The sequence below is a fragment of the Strix aluco genome, chromosome 4, assembly GCF_031877795.1.
Source record: "Strix aluco isolate bStrAlu1 chromosome 4, bStrAlu1.hap1, whole genome shotgun sequence".
Classification (NCBI taxonomy): Eukaryota; Metazoa; Chordata; class Aves; order Strigiformes; family Strigidae; genus Strix; species Strix aluco.
Genome location: NC_133934.1, coordinates 129,858,459 through 129,879,299, shown reverse-complemented (window position 1 = coordinate 129,879,299; position 20,841 = coordinate 129,858,459). Strand labels below are relative to the sequence as shown.

The 20,841-nt window shown below is 52.8% G+C and overlaps 1 protein-coding gene across 1 annotated transcript in view; it reads right to left on the bottom strand.

The window, feature by feature from the left end:
• MDGA2 (MAM domain containing glycosylphosphatidylinositol anchor 2) overlaps positions 1-20,565 on the bottom strand; it is a 392,310-nt gene extending 371,745 nt beyond the window's left edge. The window contains exon 1 of the mRNA XM_074821198.1: positions 20,396-20,565. Coding sequence (XP_074677299.1) covers positions 20,396-20,468 — 73 coding nt within the window. The 5' untranslated portion in view covers positions 20,469-20,565. The remainder of the gene's footprint in view (positions 1-20,395) is intronic.
• Between the last annotated feature and the right edge of the window lie 276 nt (positions 20,566-20,841).

The window sequence follows — 20,841 nt, the reverse complement described above, 5'->3', positions numbered from 1 at the left end:
TTTGCTTCAGACAGGGCAGAGCCACCGAGCACGCTCACTCTGAGACTCACTTTGCCGTTCTTGTGCAAAAATACATAACAGCATGTGGTTAAAATCAGTTTGCCAGAGCAATTTTAGCCATATTGTTGTGACAACATAAGAAATAAAGCAGGATTTCCCAGTTCTTGTCATCCTGTGCCACAGAAGAAAACTTGCCAATACCTGTTCTTCCATTTCTTTTTCTTGATCTTCCAGTGGCAACATGGACACTACCCGTATTTGCTGGCTTTAGAGGAAACAAGAGCAAATAAAATGGAAAAGCAGGACTGTCCTTCTAAACACTGCAGTTGACTTTGGGCCAAAGCTCATGAAGAATCACAGGATGGTTGAGGTAGGAGGCACCTCTGGAGATCATCTGGTTCAACCCTCAGCTCAAGCAGGGCCACCTAGAGCCAGTTGCCCAGGACCATGTCCAGCTGGCTTTTGAATATTCTCCAAGGATGGAGACGCCACAAGCTCTCTGGAAAACCTGTAAAAGGCTTTTCTGTGCTCAATTCTCCCCCTTTCTGACACCAGAATAGTTAAAGTGTTTTTAACCCCTTTTTAAACACAAGACCCTAAAAACAAACTAGGCTTTAAATAGGGACAGTGATAGACAGGTTCCTCTGGACATATTTCACCACACAACCAATTTGTGGAGCAGGTTTTCAACACCAATCCTAACTAGTGTTGCAATTTAATTTATTCCTGTATTAGCTACAGCTGTGCAACTCTCAATGGTGGAGCACTGCTGACCCACAGATTAATCTTCAGCTGTCCTCATTAACACACACTCCCATCTGCTTCATTTCTGCCCACATGTATATGCACACCCCCCCCTCATCAGAAGCCCAGAGACTGACCAACACAGGTCAGCACTGCTCCAAGCCCGTACCCTGCTGCCAAGCACGGTTACACAAGCTGGGGATGACCACATCGGGTTTGATGCACTTGGACTGAAGATTACAGACCATCAAGACATCAGGATACAGATGTATTTGGTGGAGGCATGGAAAAAGCTGCTCCAGCCTGCAATGCTGTCTTAGTAGCAGGATTTATCAGTAGCAGAGATTATATAAATCAGCACAAGGGCTGAATCACAGCCCCACAGTTAAGGTATTTCCCCACTCCCCTTCACAACAGTTGTGTTTCCAGCACAGCTGCTCCCCAACACCTTCGCCAGAGCCATCATCCACCACACCAGCACAGTTATACTTCATACCCAGAGCAAAAAAGCAGCCTGGGCTCCTGCCTCCGAGGAGAGGTGTCATGTAAAAATACCAGCTGCCAGCGCTGACAGCTCCGGCAGCAGGTTTGCAGCACAGGCTGAGCTCTTCCACAGCCACTTTCGCCTCCAATCAAGAGAGTGCTTCCACTCCAGTAAAAACGTAGAGGTGAGAAACCCTGCTCACCCGTTGCGTTGGTACTGGAGAGCGTTTGGGGTCAGAGTGACCTCTCCTCCCATGCTCTGTGCTGCATTTTCAACCAGCAGTTCGGGAAACGTGAACAGAAACCAGCTGAGCCCAGAGATCTGAACTTCTACCAGCACTGGAAGATGCCAGGAGTGCTGGTCACAGCACTCAACAAGGTGGCTCTGCACCATTCACCCATGCCCCATCCAGCTGCTTTGACCCAGGGTCATTAATGAGAATCACACAAGGGCAAGATCATGATTTTGTTTGTAGTGAAACTGGAGCCACTCAGAAGTGTTATTCATCTGATACACAACAGCAATGCTCAGAGGTCTCAGCCCTCTCCCACCCTCCTCTTGGCTGACTCACTGGCACTGATTTGGGTGGCTTCAAGGTTTCCTCTCTGTACCCTACTGTGCTAAGACAAAACTCAGGTTTCCCATAGGACGCAAGCCATCAGGGTCCACTGCCTCAAGAATATTTTGATTACAGTAGAGTCTCTAAACACAAATTCAGTCATTTCATGGCAATGCATTTCAGTAAAACCTCTCCCAGCTTGGCCAGCTGAACACCACGCAGCTGTGTCACTGCATAAGGGAGCAGATGAGCATGTCCAGAGAAGGGCAAGGAAGCTGGTGCAGGGTCTGGAGCACAGATCTGATGGGGAGCGGCTGAGGGAACTGGGGGGGTTTAGTCTGGAGAAGAGGAGGCTGAGGGGAGACCTCATGGCCCTCTACAACTGCCTGAAAGGAGGGTGCAGAGAGGGGGGATGAGTCTCTTGAGCCAAGGAACCAGCGCCAGGACAAGAGGGAATGGCCTCAAGCTGCGCCAGGGCAGGGTCAGACTGGCTCTTAGGAAGGATTTCTTTGCAGAAGGGGTTGTTGGGCGTTGGAATGGGCTGCCCAGGGCAGGGGGGGAGTCCCCATCCCTGGAGGGGTTGAAGAGTCGGGTTGACCCAGCACTGAGGGATCTGGTGGAGTTGGGAACGGTCAGTGTGAGGTTCATGGTTGGACTGGAGGATCTTCAAGGTCTTTTCCAACCGAGATGATTCTGTGGGAACATCTAGAAGAGTATCACAGGCAGCAATGGGGAACTGAATTCTGGGAAGAGAAGGCTATTATGCATCTTCCTCACTCCCAGCTACAAGGAGTTTTAATGCAGACAGAGGGCTGGAAATTTTTGCACCCAGATGACCACACAAAAGCTCCAGTGGTTGGAACTGCAAGTCTCAAACACAAATCCCATTTGCCATGTGAACACTGGGTCTGTCCCACCTTTACAACACCAGGGTTGGTGAACAAGACTACACTTGCCCTCATGGATCAATCTGCCACATTCATCTCCAGTGCAACAAATCCAGCTACCAGCCCATGATGAATGAGCCACTGGAGTGAAAGAACCTGCTAACTAAGCTTCAAGTAGTCAGTATGTCAGTCAAGCAAGAGGAGGAAGGTCTACAGAAACAGCAATACCCACATCTAAATATCACCCTGTTGTGTTTCCACACTTGGTGTCCACCAGCTCTGTTTCAGGGTTCACCAGCCAGCTTATCTCATACTGCCAAGACAACACTGTCCATACATAGTTGAGTCCCCAGGTCTCTCTATCTGAATTCACTATTACCTGAACAGCTTAGGCAGAGCACGGGGCACCACTGTTTCTCCAGAACATCAAGAACTACCTAAGAGTGAAGGAGCTCAGACCTTGGCTGGCAGGCACAGAAGGGAAGGACTCATTCCTTAAACACACTCATTTCTCATGCTTGCCCTAAGTCTGTGCATCACTCCTACAACTTATCATAATTCTTAAAGCAAAAATACCCAGAAACTCCACTCCTTTCTCTATGAGTCATCACATCACACTGGGGAGAGGGCTCTCCGGGAGCTCCTACACGAGTGCTGGGAGGATGGGAAAGCCCATTAGTGAAATCCCATCAGACTTTACTGGACAGGAGTTTAGTTGCAGGGTATTGGTATTACACTTCTAAAAGCCCCTGAAGTTTGACGACTTGACTTGCTTGAGCATAGAGTAGCTGTGGGCAACAAGATGTTCTCTTTATGAGAATGTTTAGCCACAACAGTGACAAATATTTTTTTAGGTGCCTGAGGTAAAGTTAAGCTTTCTTATAAGGAAAAACATATACAGTAATTAAACCAACTAGAAAATGTGAAGGCTTCTGCCTCAGATGAGCAGTCTCATAGCTTATTAGTGAAAAGCTCTTCAACCTGGTTGACCACAGATTTTGAAGCAGATCTTCTGTTTTATCCAGAAATATGCACTTGGCTAAAAGCAGGCACTGGCTGAACATTCACAGCAGCCCGGGAAGGCATTGATACCAACACGAATTAAGTCACACCACATGAATACAGAAAAGGCTTATTCGTACACATTAATCATTTCAGTCCTCTTTTCTGCTGACACAGACATCCCAGCTTCTGCATGGGAAGGGACACCTCAAACAATTGTTCATCCACATCGCCATTAGCATTTACAGTCATGTACAATGAATTAACTGATAATCAATTAATTAGCATTGCGATACAACAGGACACTATAGGCTAGACAAAACCCAGCTGGCATCATGAGCTGGATCTGACCTCCAGCCACAAAGAAAGCCAAGTAGTGACAACAGCCTTGCTCATTTAAAATAGATCACTCCAAATGTCCGTACAAAGGAAGCTGATGGCACATGTACAGTCTTATTATAAAAGGAGAAATTATTGAAAGGGGACAGATTTCTTGTCTACGACTGGAGATCAGCTCATTTCTCACTGACCTAAGACTTAGGACACAACATACCAGACGTGGTTCACTGCTACGCAAGCTCAAGTGGGAAATTTCCCCCCCCACCTCCTGCCACAAAACTTTTCTCCAGCAAAGTGGTAAACTCCAAAGCCTGACATATTCCATAAATTCATGACAGCATTTTTGAATAACTAGAAAACATTTAAATGTTTTGACATCTTTTTAAGTGAAACAGTTAAATTTTTCATTTTGAAATAGCTGTTTGAAAATTCCCTTCTGTTTTATATTGAAGCACTCATGCAGGTTAAAAAAAAAAAAGCCAAAATCCAAACCAGAACAACCCCCAGCACATTTCCATTTTGTCAAAACACTCTGATCACCTGGGATGACTCCTGCAACTCTTAGAAGTTACCACTTATCCAAGAAAACACATATTTCTCCTTTCACCCCAGTTCCAACCTCAGTGAGCTTAGACCAGGACAGCCCATAGACCCAGTTCTCTATACAGCATCATTTTTCTCTCTTCCTCACTGGGAGTCAGGCAAACATCACACACGATAACCTGGAGAAGCACAGGGCAGCTCTGCCCCAGAGGCACAGATGCAGCACTGGGACCAGAGCATCCCTACAGACCCACCACAAAGCTTTACTCAAGAACCCACAGAAAAACTGAGCCCTACACAAAAAAGCCAGCTCCTTAACCACATTAATCTATTCATACAGCACATACAAGAAAGCATTAGCTTCCCCCACACACCTTTCCTCCCCACCCCACAGGCAAATGAGCAATTTTAATCAAAGAAAAGATTAAAAAACTCACATTTGGAAGAGGAAAGTAACTGGAGCACCCCAGCTTTACCAGCTCACTCCAAGGCTACTCCTAGCTCCTATGGGAAGAAAAGCAAGCTACCAGCCTGGCCTTGCTTTAAGTAATGATTGGAATTAATTACAGCTGTGGGGCTGCTGATATGCCCCTTTTAAAGAGCTCTACAATTGACTTTGTATTGGCAGCCTTGCTTATGTGCAGAGGAAAAAAAAAAAAAAAAGGGGGGAAGCTGTGCTAAATTTGAGGGGGGGATTGCAAGAAAGTGTCTGATACACAAAGTTCTCTTTTGTGTTATTTGGCAGTGATGGGGGGGGAAAGGGCAAAAATATGGGGGAGTAGGGAACAGCCCTGGCTGGCAACTGAATTAACGAGCTAAGTGGCAGCTGGGTGTATGGGATGCTGTCAGCTGCATGAAATCACGATGATTCCCTCTCGTCTGCATCTCACCCCTCTGCAGAGGAGGTAGAGTATGAGACTTGCAAGGAGAGGAGGAACTTTGCCCCATCAGTCGAGGAGATCTAATGCTAGGGCAAAACTTTTTCTAAAACAGCTATTGTGGCAACACTCCCTCATTGCTTTGACCCTTGCAGTGTCAAATGCTGCCAAGGCTGCTTTATTGCTTTATATTCCATCAATATAATGCTAAGCAAAAAGAAAAAAAGAAAGCAATCCAACACCCGGAAGAGCAGAGTAACTCCACCTTGAGGAAAAACAGCTATTAGTCAGGTGGGCAGCCTCATGCAGCATCCAATTCCTTCAGCTCCTTCCACCAGGAAATACTCATTTATTTGCTAATTCATAATCCGAGCCCCTGAGCCCTAAACCGTAATGACCTTCAAGTTTTTAGCTGAGTTTGGTTTTAGTTTCAGTTTTTAGCCACTGGTGGCATGACCAGGACAGGCAGCACCATGATGGGAGTGGATGGTTTGATGGAGGACAGGATGGAGGTGGGGGCATGGGAGGGAATCGCCACCATCCTCCCCCTCTTCTCGCCTTTCTCCTGCCCCTTGCCCACACACATCTCCCCTTTCAAGCACAAAGAGCCACCAAGAGTGGGCAGATCGCACAGCTGGGATGGTAAGGAACCTTTTTATTGACTCTTGGGGAAATCCTGGAGTTTTTCAGGTATCCAGCTCCTTTTTTTATTAAATACCGCTCTTAACAGTACAAATAATTTTCTTAGAAAAGGGGTCACATTACAAGATAAAGGACTATTAAGTCAGGAGAGGTTGTTGTTATAAACATTATCTCAATGACTTTTTATTTAATCAGTTCATCAGATTGGCTCGTCCTTCTCCAAACGGATGGGTTAGTCTAATTACAGAATGCAAATCACCCCAGTTCTCTCCACCGCGTTACTCCCACCAAGCACATTTCAACAGCCAGCTCTTCTTCCAGCACCCATCTCGCTGTGAGCACATTCACAAGGATTTTCGGTTTAACAACGGTACACTAAGATGCCAGATATTCAAAGCAAAAACCCGCAGTCAAAAAACTGCACACTCCTTGTTCACGCAGGTGAGGACCTGCTCCCTGCAGGACCCCTCCGAGCTGCTCTGAGATGTGCCACCTCCATCAGGTTCATGAGGAGTTATCATCCCACCTCCACCAGTCCCAGCGTGGCGAGCTGGGAACACAAACCAGACTTTTCTTTCCAAGCATGGGGCGAGAATCAAAGCATCACTCTGCCCTGTTTGCTCCTGGTCCCCCATGCTCAGAGGAGGGTCTCCTCTTCCTAGGGGAGATGCTCAGGGCGCTGTGCCACTCTGAGGGTGGGGACAATATAGAGACGTGGCCCAGGAACACAGAGAATGGATGGGGAAAGCCAAAGAGCAGGACAGGCTGGAGAAACGGGCTGACAAAAACTCCTGAATTTTGGTACAGACATATACAACGTTCTGCAGCTGGGAGGAAACAAGCCCATTTGGCAGGGCAGGCTGAGAAAGTGTCTACAGAAAAGGTTTTGGTGCACTCCTGCAGGGATGAAAGCCAGCCACGTCCTGGGCTGTATCAGCAAAAGTACAGGGAGCAGGTCGAGTAACCCAGAGTGGCCCAGAAAAGAGAAGGTGAAGACACTAATTGCCATCATCACACCCCAAGTCATAGAGAAGACAGAGCCAGTGTCTTCATGGAGGTGTGGAGCAAAATATCAAGAAGCAACTGGCACAGGAATGGATGCAGGAAGGCAACTTGATACTGGGTGCAAGGCACATTTTCACAAGGGGTTTGGCCAAACACTGGGACAAGGACCCAGAGGGTGTGGGTGAACATCTTCAGAGATGTTCAAAACTGGACCAGGCACGGCCCTGAGCAACCCATCCCAGTGGTGGAGTTGGCCCTGGTTTGAGGAGGGGTTGGACCAGAGACTTCCCTAGCCCCCTTCCACCCTAAACGATGCTCTCATGGTCCAATACTTTAAAGTACATCCCCCCTGCACACAGCAGCTACCGTGCAACACGATGCTAATGAAACGCTAAGGCCACTCTTTCCAAAGAGTTTGAGCAGAAGCAAACTAATGTGGGTAAGTGATTAAGCAATTGAAAAGAATGACTTCAACTGCCAAATGATTGCAATTGTGCTCAGTGAACATATAACCCTCATCCCTGTAATAAAGGCAGTGACCACACGACGCTGTGGAAGGAACGCTCGAGCTGAATTTTTATTCCCCAGAAGTAGGTTATTGTACAACTGTGTCAAGATAGCTCCACAAACCATCCAGGGATGACTTTGGGAAAGGGAGAAAACAAACGTGAGCACAAATCCATAACTATCTAATCACGGCAGCTCAAAACGGTGAGACAGTCAGCAGGACTTACCTGCAAGCCTGTCAGGCTCCTGTTAGACCAAAAAGATTTCCAAAAAGCAGACACGGACCACTGGAAGAAGCTGCCCAACATGGAAATCCAGGTTCCCATCCCAGCAGGGTCAGGCTCTTCTGGTGGATGGCAGGAAGCTATTTAACGCCTGTGGAGGTGCAGACCCTTGCGACACGGAGGCACTAGAAGTACTTTCTCAAAACATTGAACAAATAAAAGGTACCTAAAATCAACATCATTTTTATAAACTTCCTCCCAGGCTGCTTGAGGCGGACTGCAAAGCACAGTAGCTCCAGTAACACCTCATTATGTTACGTCACCTCCCTGGTATGGAAAATACTTTCAAGTTCAGCATTAAACCTCCCCCAGGCTCAAATATTCATAAGACAAGAACTGCCCCGACAAAGCTTAACTCCAGTTTGAGAAATAAGACAGGAGCCCGGAATATTAATCCAAGTATTAACAGCAACACCGGCTGCGCATACCTGCGAGGGAGCCGTAGCGAGCCGTGCTGTGGCACGAGCACGCCTTGCCCTGCACGCGGATGGAGCAGGCACGGCTCCTATCAGCTCCTCGATTGGAATTGAGCATCACAATGCACCCTGCTAAAACGGGAGGCTGACTGACTGCTCGTCGGTCGGCCTGATGTAAGGCTTTTATCTCCCTGCCTCTTTGATCCCTATCTCGCAAATCCATAGGACACCAGCCAGAATTAGTCAGTGAAACGATGTAAGGAATAGAAGTCCCAGCAGTTTCACGTTCAAGATGATGGCGCAGCTTTTCTGTCCGTCTCCAGAGGATTGAAGGCTCCCAGGTTGGTGCATCAAGGACAGTTAGATCTTAGCTTCACCAAATCAGAAAGGCTCGCTTTAAAACGGACACCAGTGCTGCATAACAAGACCCTTGGCATAGGGCTGCTGGATCCCAACTCTCCCACTGCACAGGGAAGATGACAGAGATGCTAAAAGCCGTAAGAGGCTGCCAGCACGCAGCAAACAGATGGCACGTATCCACCTGGCCCCGCAGGACATCTCTGCCAGGGATGGAAAAGCACCAGAGCTGGTCGGTGGCTGTAGGCAGGCAGGCTCCCCAGGTCTTCTTAGCAGCACACCACCAAAGCTCCTCTCTGTCTCATCCCACGTGGTGGGTTATGAGGGGGGTGAATCTTTTCACAGAATCACAGAATCGTCTCGGTTGGAAAAGCCCTTGAAGCTCCTCCAGTCCAACCATGAACCTCACACTGACCGTTCTCAACTCCACCAGATCCCTCAGCGCTGGGTCAACCCGACTCTTCAACCCCTCCAGGGATGGGGACTCCCCCCCTGCCCTGGGCAGCCCATTCCAACGCCCAACAACCCCTTCTGCAAAGAAATACTTCCTAAGAGCCAGTCTGACCCTGCCCTGGCGCAGCTTGAGGCCATTCCCTCTTGTCCTGGCGCTGGTTCCTTGGCTCAAGAGACTCATCCCCCCTCTCTGCACCCTCCTTTCAGGCAGTTGCAGAGGGCCATGAGGTCTCCCCTCAGCCTCCTCTTCTCCAGACTAAACCCCCCCAGTTCCCTCAGCCGCTCCCCATCAGACCTGTGCTCCAGACCCTGCACCAGCTTCCTTGCCCTTCTCTGGACACGCTCGAGTCATTCAGTGTCCTTTTTGGAGTGAGGGGCCCAAAACTGAACCCAGTCATCGAGGTGCAGCCTAAATTCCCCAATTTTGAATTCCCCAAGAGCCTGCATGCTGGTAGAAGAGCCGGTCTCTGCGTGGCAGAGCTGCAGGACGGGTGGAGTCACGACAATGACTTAGAGGAACAATTGTGCTGGTGACTTCATTAAATGACAACTTTAGTGAACGGGATCCAACTGACAACCTTGGAGAAGCGAATAAACGCGCTTTGGCGATGAGACTATTTTCCAAACAACCCGTCAACGATCAACTGATCATGATTCTTACAAAACTTATACACATGAATATATGTAAGAAAGACAGGGAGAAAGATCAGAAAGAGGAAGGAGAAAAGAGAAGAGGAGGGGATAGGAAAAGGGGAATCACCACCCTTGGATCCCGTGTTGTCATAGAGTAGCAGTCTTGATCCGTAGGTGGTTGGTCAACAAAGACGCACGTGGGGTGTTGCCTTTATATAGTCTCTTACGCCTGCGCAATAGGTTGTTCCAGAAGGTTCTTGTTTTCCCTGGCTTGTGCCTGCACAGTGAGGCAAGTTCTGTCTCTGGGCAACAACAGGAGGGAGGGGGAGAGAAACAGCCCACCGTGCCCCCTCTCCGCAGAGCTCGCTCTGCTTCTCCCCCACAGGGCGTCCCACTCGAGTTGAGACATCCTCATTACGAAGAGTTTATTTTTTTACGAACAGTTTGTGACACTCTCGCCTTTCCAAAGTCCTCCCGACCAAAAGCAAAGGTCTCACTGGCCGCAAGTGCCATTTAGCGTGTAATTACAGCCCTGGCAATCAGCATGCTAAATGCTGCCCTGTCCTCCCGTCCTCCTGGTGGTCCCAGTGACTTTGTCAATTCCCATCTGGTGGGTATAAACCATTTTTCTCAATTGTGGGGAAAACAAAGTATTTAAAAACTCGTGAGTTTTAAAGAAAATTTGTCATTTTAATAATTTTTAATGGAAACTGCGCTCTTCTAGGAAGCTAGAGACTCATTAATTTAACTACATTGCCCAAGTTATTTCCATGCAGTGCAGACACGACCAAGCAAGGCAGTGGCTAGCAGCGGCCAAGTGCGAGCCAACGCCAGCCCACAGCCAGGAGCTCACCGTCCCCTCACCAAAGCACCAGTGTGATTTCTAAGACACCCCGTTTCAGTGAGGCGGCAGCGGTGGACACCGAGCGTTGTACGAGCACACGCCAACAGCCGGGATACAGCCACTCCGGGCTCCCGTGCTTGCTGCACAGCCTGTGTACACCCCGCCAAAGCTGTAGGCAGCTCACACCTAAACCCACGGCCACGGGTGAGCTCATACCAACTGCAGTTTAACTTTCTGGGGAGTTGTTGCAGCATCCTTACCACCTCACAAGCTCCAGGAACCGTCCTTGACGGGGCTGGGTGCAAGGAAAAGCAGGGTGCCTTACGAGCCCACCCTCTCGCGTGGTGCAGAGGGGTACGTGATGCTGTTGTGTGTTGGGGTACACCTCAGGTACAGGCCATGTGAGAAGAGCAAGGTGCCTGTCAGAGGCATCTCAACACCATTTAACAACCCGCCCTTCTTCCCCAAACATTCAAATGCTGACGTATTGTGCAGCCACATCCATTTATTAATAAAGAAGTATGTTACGAGCTGAAAATGGTTACAAATGTCACACAGTTCTGCAAACGAGTACCAGCCCAACGTGTGACAAAAGCATCCAAAGATGAAATCCAAAACGAAATCAGTGAACCCATGAGCACTGAGGTGTGTCCCTCATCATGCAAACAGTCCTGACATGGGATGTTTGGATGTTTGAGGTGCCTGTGTCAGTCCACAGTCTGGGATGTACCAGCTCCAGAGCCATCCCCCTGCAAGCGGGACACAGAAGAGGCTTCAGCAGGAGCTGAGGAGGCTCATACCTCTATCTAAAGCATGTTTTTATTTCATCCCAAAACACCAGTGTTCTATAAGCCCACAGCTGTCTGTGTCTCCAGCCCCGGGACACCCCAGAGTACCAGTGCTGGGTGCCAGGCAGACCAAGGGGGCCCTCCCATGGGGCGAGTGGTGGGAAGGAGGTTTTTCATCACTGGCTTTTAGAAGAGCACTGCAAGGGCTAGAGGAGGTCTAAAAAGCACAATAAAGGCAGCAGTAGGGTGTTTTCTTCACCCTAAAATTACAGCTATCTTCTTGAGTTATTCCTTCATGAAAAACTGCCCGGTGAAAGCCAGGGGAGCAGCACGGGGGCTGGAGGATCACGCCACACCGCGTCCTTCGCACCCCAGCTGGGTATCGCGTTGCCCTCCCCGCTCCACCATTCCCACCCCCGTTCCCCTTCACTCCTCCGCTGGTGCTTACCGCTTGTGTTAAACGAGAGAAAATATTACTGCTACTGTGGATTTGTACTGCTAGCAGGCTAAAGAGAGAAATGCATGTTGAAACACAGCTTGCACTTGCTTGCCTAGCAATTCCTGCCTTGCCTTTTATTTTTTTAATCACAGAATCATCCAGGTTGGAAAAGACCTTGAAGATCCTCCAGTCCAACCATGAACCTCACACTGACCGTTCTCAACTCCACCAGATCCCTCAGCGCTGGGTCAACCCGACTCTTCAACCCCTCCAGGGATGGGGACTCCCCCCCTGCCCTGGGCAGCCCATTCCAACACCCAACAACCCCTTCTGCAAAGAAATACTTCCTAAGAGCCAGTCTGACCCTGCCCTGGCGCAGCTTGAGGCCATTCCCTCTTGTCCTGGCGCTGGTTCCTTGGCTCAAGAGACTCATCCCCCCTCTCTGCACCCTCCTTTCAGGCAGTTGTAGAGGGCCATGAGGTCTCCCCTCAGCCTCCTCCAGACTACACAATTAAAAATAGTTATCTTTTCATACTTGAAATCCACATTGGATGAAGTGTGAAAGGGGCCAAGGAAAGGATGTGGCTCTTCCCTAAGGCATGCGTCATGTCTCTGAAGAGCTTTACTGGCACCAGAGGAAGGTTTTCCCACCCCACTGCGGCGCCCTCCTGCAATGCCATTAAGAGGGGACACCCCCTCCCCAACCCCCAGTGCCTGCTTCCCCCCAGCCCAGCCACGCACAGCCCCCAGCACGGTCCCAGGCTCACTCCAAGGTTGATTTTCTTCTTCCACCTTTCATCCAGCACTGCTCCCACGTCTCCAGTAAAATTCAGGCTGGTGATGGTGGGGGTCAGAGCAAGCATTTCACAGCAAAACGTGAAGGCACCCACTCACCAAGGGCTGCATCACCCTCCAGGGCCTGTCCACTCCTGGCATGGGGTGTCCCGTGCCTGGCACCCACCTCTTCGTGCTCTAAGGCCACGTTGCAGCAGCCCCTGGTTGTTTCTGCCCCAGCCCCAGCCCCAGCGGCCTCTCAGCTCTCCAGCTTCAAGACACCAACACTTGTCTGCTCTGCATCTTCCAGGGAACTCTCACAGCATATGAGGGATAACCAGCTATTCCATCATGTCATGAAAACACATTTCCAAGTTACAAGATGATGCTCGGGGCATTTCTCCATTTGCTGGTGCCATGAGGCCCAACGATGTGGCTCCAGCAGAGCAGGCTCTGCCCAGGCGCTGCCTCTCAGAGCATGGCAGCTCCAATGCCTCCAGAACCCCCCCAGAGCCCCGTTCCTGGGGTACCCGGGCACTGCTCTCATTTTAAAGCCAATGGGACTTGGGCACATTGGCACTCAGAGGCCACCTGCCAAAAACCTGGCTGTAAGCAATGCCTAGCAGGGCTGGAACTAGGCGGGCACCATACGCACCAGAAAGCCCAAGGAAAGCGACGCTGCAGGTGTCACACACACAGGCAGAGGCATGGGAGGGACTTTTCAGACCCCTGGTCCCATCTCCTCCTCCCTTCCCACATTGAGTGTTCCTGCCAACCCATTTCATAGACTGCACTCTGAAGGGTACTCGGCGCCTTAATCCTGTAATGTATTAATAACATAATTAAAGATCCGACCATTTGCTAAGTAACACATATTACTCCGATCGCTGCTTTGATATATTAAAAATAGATTAACTGCTTCCTAGAGTTTGAGGCCAGGAGAGACAGTGGGTCTCATCTCGGTTGACCTCCCACATATCTATGAGCCAGAGATTTCCCTTAGCAATCCCTATCTGTATCGAGCTTGCCAATTTAAGAAGCAACATTTGATTGTATATCAAAGACATTTCAACATCAGGGAGTCCAGCACATCTCTCGGTGAGCTGCTCCTAGAGCTAATTACCCCAGCTGTTAAAAAACCTCATCTTTATTTCCACTGTGGGCTTTGATAACTTCAAATGATTGCTGTTGGCTCCCCTAACACCTTAGGTGGCTGCTTGGAGCTAGCTCTTCACCACTGCCTGCCTCTTCTTTCCTGAGATAATTATAACATACGTTTATCTCCTTCTTTAACTACCTCAGTCAGTCGTAACCACCTTAAGGCATGGAGCTCCTCTAGTCCCTCCTCACAAGACCCGTTTTTCAGATCACAAACCTCCCTGGTAGCCAAATATGCTGGCAACAAGCACTTGGGGCAAGCAGACGTCAAAATCAAGCTAAACGCTGCCAAGAGCGATGTGGGCCTGGAAGGATGTTCAAGGCCACCGCTTGGTCCTTCAACCTTTCATGGATGCAAGAAGCACTCATGGAAAGAGGTATCTCCTAGGCTGGGCCTCCAGTCTGCTCCTGGGCACCCACCATGTCTTGAAAGAAAGTCCTCCTGCCAGAAGAGCCGGGCTTCAAAATCTGTCTGAGAATAGCAAACCGACTTCCCTCCATTTTCAGCTATATTTAGCGAGGCCATTATTTCTGGAGATGGCAGGAAATAATTCAGCCGGATCCAGACATAACTCAAAATCGGAAAGAGGGTCTATAAAAAGATAAACCAAAGGACCTAACAGGGAGCCAGTCATGGGGACTCGGCGTGGCTACAAGGGAGGGCTCTTCCAGCGGTGATGGACCACTGCCAACACCGAACGCGTGCGCTGGGTCAGACCCGGGTCACGGCGACCGATGGAGCTGCCTTCCCTCGGACAGCTGCTCTCAAAAACCCCTTTTTCAAAAAAAAAAAGAGTCTCTTCCATCTTTAAAAAATATGGTTTAAGAAACAACTTATGGCGCTGAGCCCACCTGAGTCAGGGAGAGTGCTGGTGTCCCGGCACTGGCAGGGGGAGGCAGGAGCATCCTCCCCGCTTGCCTTTGCTTCCTGCATGGCCTGTGGCTGGGTGTCTCCCATCCAAAAGGGTGTTTTTCTGCTGGAGGAAGGGGATAGACCACAGAAGACCCAGTGCCCTACAAGAGCATACATATATATACACGCACGTATAGGCTGGCACTGTGGTGGTGCAGGGAGCAGATCACCCCTTCACCGAAGGACGTCCCAGAAAATATGTGAGGAGAGAGAAGACAGAAATGAGCTTTACTCATTCATCTGTTTCCTTCCTCCCCGGCACTTCATCTGACTGATTCTAATTAAACTGGATTTTGCTCTTCTGAGCCAGGAGAAGTTTTATTTTATTTGTTTAAAGACTGCTTCCCTGGCACCGGATTCCCTCTAAATCTCCCTCACACGGAGTCCAAGGCAACATTTTGGCCAGAGATGCACGGAGCATCAGCTGCTCCTGGGAGGATGAGCAGTGCTGCAATGCCATCCAGCACAGCACGGAGGCAACTCGCTGCATGCCAGGAGGATTGCCGTGAGCTGTCGCACCTCCTGGGAAACGCGAGACCCGACAGAAGTTTCTGCGTCGAATCAGCAGACCTGGAGTCAGGTTTAATCTCCGTCGCTGATCTTCTCCCACACATTCACTACTGAGCGTTTTTACAACTTGACTCAAGGTGTTTGAGCCCCTCGACCCCAAACTGCTGCGCCCCAGGGCAAAACCAGCCCCCCCTGAATGCACAGAGCAGGCTCCCTTACCTACGGCACAACCAAGAACCGGGGGAACAGAGTTGATCCCGATCGCTCGGCTGCCTGTAAGAGGCGCGACGGCTGCTCCCCCGCCTCCGCACGCTCCCAGGTTTAGCTGCTGAAGCTGAAGTTCATCTCAGACCACTGCCGAAATCCCAGTGTAAACATCTGCGGTGCGAGAGAGGGAGGAGGAGATCCCTCTCCGGGGCTCAGTTAAGAGTTAAAGCTCGCCACGATCAGTTGGCTCCTGCAAAACCTCCTGGAGCGGGCGGCGGAGGAGCCCACAGCTGCTCAGAAACGCCGGCCCCTGCGGCACCGCATAATTCCTCCCCTGTTCCTGGGGCCGCCGCGCTTCCCTCGCACAATATCCCGAATTGTGCGGGGTTAAACCAGCCCACACAACGCCCGCATTCACACCCGGCCGGGGCGAGCAGCGCCGTGGAAATACCCTCCGTCCCCGCACCGCCCCGCTGACATCTGGGGCCGGTGATGCAGAGGCTGCCCTCACCAGCAGAAACGGGCAGCCGGCCTTTCTAACGGGGAAAACGCTCTTGCTCAGAGTGGTTTTATTCCTTCCCTTCCCCTCCCTTCCTTCTTTCATCCTTCCAATCCACTTGTTCGACCGGGGCAAGTGTTAGGGAAAGGCAAGGTCAGCAGCGGCACGCAGACACTCTCAGCTCCGAAGCCAGCCGTCATTAATCCCCCCGGGGAGCTGAGCGTACCACAAAATAATCATCATCATTATAAAGAGGCAGCCGGAGGCGATGGAAGATCCTTCCTGACACAGCGTGACCCCGCTCCACCTCCCCCGGGATACAAAGCGCTTGATCCGACCCCAATCAAGCTGCCATCTGGGTTGGAAGGGGCAGCTCTGGGCTTTGGGTTCCCCATTTCCCAACCTGTTGCTTTATGAAACGCGCAACCGGAATAAAAATTAAGTCCGTTGGATAACGTTTTGTGCTTGGCACGAGGAAGGAGGCCAACCTCTCTGACATTTAATACAATAAATACCTACGCTTCCACGTTACTTCACACCAGCAATGACAAGCCGGGCTGTTTTCTCGGCCGTGGTCGCTTCTCCCAACACTTTGCACGCTGAGTTCCGCCCCCCCCCAATTTGGGGCACAGCCTCGGGGAGTCTCTGCCGTGTCTGAGCACAGTGGATACTCATAACATTTGTGATCACTGGTTTTCGGGGGGCATTTATAGCCATCCTACCGTTACGTGCATCTGCAGGCAGGATGTTCAGCACTTTTTATTCTAAGAGTTGGCGTAAAACACAGTGTGGGGGTGCACGGGGGGATGAATATCGCACGCTCACACTTTTCCCGATGACATACCTGGTGTTTACACACATGAAAAGCTTCTCCTCAGTAGCTGCCCTGCTTATTTCCAGCTGAAATCAGGGGAAAAGAACTAAAAGTGCTGCAAGAAGCGGGTAAAACAGGGCCCAGTGGCCCTGGGGAAACCGTGTGGCAGAGGGGGCTGCTCCGGGTGCTGGGGGGCTGCCGTGTCCAACACCCCCATCCCTCAGGCAGGGCTGGCAGGGTCCCTCCTGCCCCCCCTGGGCATCCTCCAGCCCCCACCCAGGAGGTGGTGGCAGCGCTGGGGCTCTTCAGGCTCTTTTCCAGGAATTCACGCCGCCACTCCTCGCTCCGCAGGGCACAAGGTGGGACCCCGGGGGACATCGCACAGCTCAGCGCCCAAACCCCGGGTCCCCAGTGAGCGCCCCCCCAGCCGGGGCAGTTTGGCACCAGGGAACAGCTGTGGAAATTTGCTCTCACAGAACTCCCACATTTTGATCAGCTGCCGCTTATCTCCTTAAAAACGTTCCGTGCCCACGTCGGCCTTCTCATTTAGCCATTTCTTCTCTTGCAACTTGAAGTTCCGTGAAAGGATAACCATCATGTTCTGAATACCTACATTTTCTGCTTTATTAACAGTGCAAGTCATGCATAATTTAAAGGGGAGGAAAAGTGCACACAGCACTTGAGTTTTTCTAGATTATTTCACCAAAAAAACAAGCTGGGCAAAGCAGAGCTGAGGAGTTGTACGTCTTGCCGGGGATTTTAGCAGCTTTGCTCTCCCCGCATCCCCGGAAGAAGCAGCGTGCGGCGGTGGGTACCGGGCAGAGCTGTGCCTGCCCTGGCTCCATCACTGACCTGCTCTTCAACCTTGGGAAACTGCTCCCGGCGTCGGTGCCTCAGTTTCCCCTTCGGTTCGGCGGCACGAGCAACCGACTTTTTAATCACAGCTTTACTATTCAGAAGCAACAGAGGAAAGTTAACGGGGACACATACAGCCAGACATCACGGGACTTTAATTAGCTTTTTGGTATGAACCCCGAATAAGCAAATGTGGAGTATTTATTTTGCATTTAAAGGCACCAAAACAGCTCTCAAGTGCTGCTGTTCTGCGTGGACATGCACGCTGCTGTGCCAGCACAGGGCAGAGCTGCACGGTCCTTCTCTGCACCTCCGGCGGTGACAGAGAGGAGCATCGTGGCAGGCAGAAAGACAGGCAGGCAGGCAGGCAGGCAGGCAGTACCAGAGAACAGCTGGGTAGAGCTTGGGCAGTGCACACCACGAGCAAGACCCTGTCCCGGGGACACAGGTCCTCCTGAGGATGAGACACAACCTTCACGGGGGGATCTGGAGAGGAGCCGGGGTGGCCAATGGCACCTGAACGATGGGTCTGGGCAACCTGCAAAGCCACACGTTCTCCGTGCAGCGCTCGGGGAGAGTGGCCAAGCCCCCCAGCATGCTCCCGTGCCTTGCGAAGCCAAGCAGCACCCCGAGCCATCCTTACTGGGGGGGGGGGGGGTGTGGGGGGGTGTGCTGCTGCGCTCTGCCCGCTCACAGATGGGACACCGGCATTCCAGGTTATTGGCGCAAAAGCAGGGAAACAAGTGGGTTAACTCAGCAAGACACCTTCCTAACCGCACCAGCCTGGAAGCAGAGCTGTGAGGATCTCGAAATCTTCAATCAGGGACCAAAAAAAAAAGTTGTTCAAATCCCACAGACATGTTTTTTTCCAAAGCAACAAGGAGGAAGCCGGCTCCCTCTCCCAGGCTGGGGCTCACTTTTGCTAATGTAACTCAGGGCACGCTCCCTTCAAACCCTCCTTTCTCAAAATGGCCCTGGTGCACGGAGCGGGCTCTCCAAGGCGCTCCAGGCTGGAGGAGGCAGACCCTGGGCTTGGCTTTTTTTTTTTTTTTCTGGCAGAGCGCTGTCGGCTTTCTCCAACCCACCTCCAGGAATCACTTGAAGACACACAAATCCACAGGAAACAGGTTTCAGACACAGTGCAGCCACATATGACTGACTTCACACCACTCCAACCCCCCGTCGACACCCTCACCAGCCCTTCACCCATCGCCCTTAACCTAAATTTAAGGCGTCACATTTTACAGGATGAAAACACTCCGTTACCAGACAAAAAGTCTTACTACAAACGTGCATGTGACATCGCTCGTGCAGCGCTGCTGGCGTTCGGGTCTAGGGCAAGAGCTCCCTTTCCTGTAGGCCCCCACCATCCAGGCTCTGCCTGAACAAGCCCTCTGCTATTCCCGACAGCGGTTGCTCTTCCAGCGCATCCAACAATATGTGTCTGTGTGTCGGGGAAGGCAGAGAGCCCCGGTGCTGCCGGCACCGAGAGCTGCGCGTTAGTAATCCAGCCGCCGCGAGCAGAACCCCTCAGACATTTTCAATTACACTAAAATTTGGCAAAATGAAGAAAAATAAGGCAGGGAATGGTGGGGGGGGAGGCGGGGGGGGGAGAACATCTCTAGCTGGGGCTGCCTTGCTGGTGGGCAGCAAATGTTTTAGTGCCGACACAGGCGCAGGGGCTCGAAGGCGCGGATGTCAAACGGAGCGTTGACTGGCAAATTCATGAAGTCTCCTCAACACCGAGTGCCGGAGCCACCGCTCCCGGCAGCCCCGCACCGCCGCTTACATAACCCCCCGCCGCCGGGCCGGGGCAGCACCGGGGCAGTACCGGGGTATCACCGGGGTAGGGGCATCACCGGAGTAGCGCTGGGGTAGGGGCAGCGCCGGGACTGGGACATCACCGGGGCTGGGGCAGCGCCGGGACCCGAGCAGCACCGGGGACAGAATATCACCAGGACCGGGGCATCACCGGGGCATCATCGGGGCCGGGGCATCATCAGGACCGGGGCATCATCAGGACCGGAGCATCTCTGGGACCGGGGCATCACCGGGGCCAGAACATCCCCGGGACCGGAACATCCCCGGGACCGGGGCAACCCCGGGACAGGGGCATCACCAGGACCGGGGCATCACTGGGACACGAGCATCACCGGGGCCGGGTCCAGCGCACCGGGCGGCGTCCCCGCCGCGCAGCACCGCGGTCCGATGGGGGGGCCCGTCTCTCCCCGCTGCTCAGCTCCGAGCTTCGCCGAAACGGGGCCAACTTGGGGGAAAGAGCAGGAGGGAAGGGGGGGGGGGGGGAAGCAACAAGACCCGCGGCCCCAGCGCTGGACCCCGCGCAGCCGCCCAGGACGCGGGGGCTGCAAGCGGGGCAGGGGATGCCGCCGGCTCCGCGGAGCACACACCCCCCCCCCCCGCCCAAACTCCCCTTTTCCGCGTCCCGTTCCGCGGCGGCGATTTGCAAGTCACTGCCGGGGGGAGGCCGGCGGAGCGGGGCGCTCCCCTGCGCGCCCGCCCGCGGAGCTGCCCGCGCCGTTTGGCCGCGGGGACTGCGCGCCCCCGGCGGAACACCGCGAAGTTTGCGGTTCGCCCCCGCCCCTCGCTCCGCGGCCGCGGCCGGTTAACAAGTGCGGCCCCGCGGCGCTCCGCGGGGCGCGGAGAAACCTCCATAGCGGCGGCGACCACCCGGGCCGGGACCGGTCCAACACACCCCCCCCCCTCCACCTTTTCCGCGCAATGTCGGCGTCTCATGGCAACGGCGCTGCCTCCGCGGCCGCGGAACGGGGGAGAGACGGGACCTCCCCGCCCTCCCGCCCCGGCGACAGTCGCGACAAGGTCACGGCGCGCCCCGGACTCACCGTACACCCCTTGCGCGGAGCTGCCCTCCAGCAGAACCGTCAGCAGCCCCAGCAGCGCGATCGCTACATCCATCTTCACGTGAGCATCCACATATCCAGCCCGGCGGGGGGGGGGGGAGGGATGGAGGGGAGGGGGGGGCCGCGGATTTGGGAGGGGAGGAGGGGGGGGGGGGGAGCGCAAAGGCAGCGCAGCGCCCGCCGGAGCCCCGCGCTCCGCTGCGGCCGAGCCGCGCACGCCCGCGCAAGGCAGGGCGGCGGGGGCAGGCGGCGGGCACCGCTCCGGTCCTCCTCCTCCTCCTCCTCCTCCTCCTCCTCCTCTTCCTCCGCCTCCTCCTCCTCCTCCTGCGCAGCGGGCGGCGCGGAGCGGCGCGGAGAGGCGCGGGGCGAGCCCCCCCCCACCCACCCCCCCCCCTTCTCACAGCGGCAGCCCCCTCAGGGCACCGGCC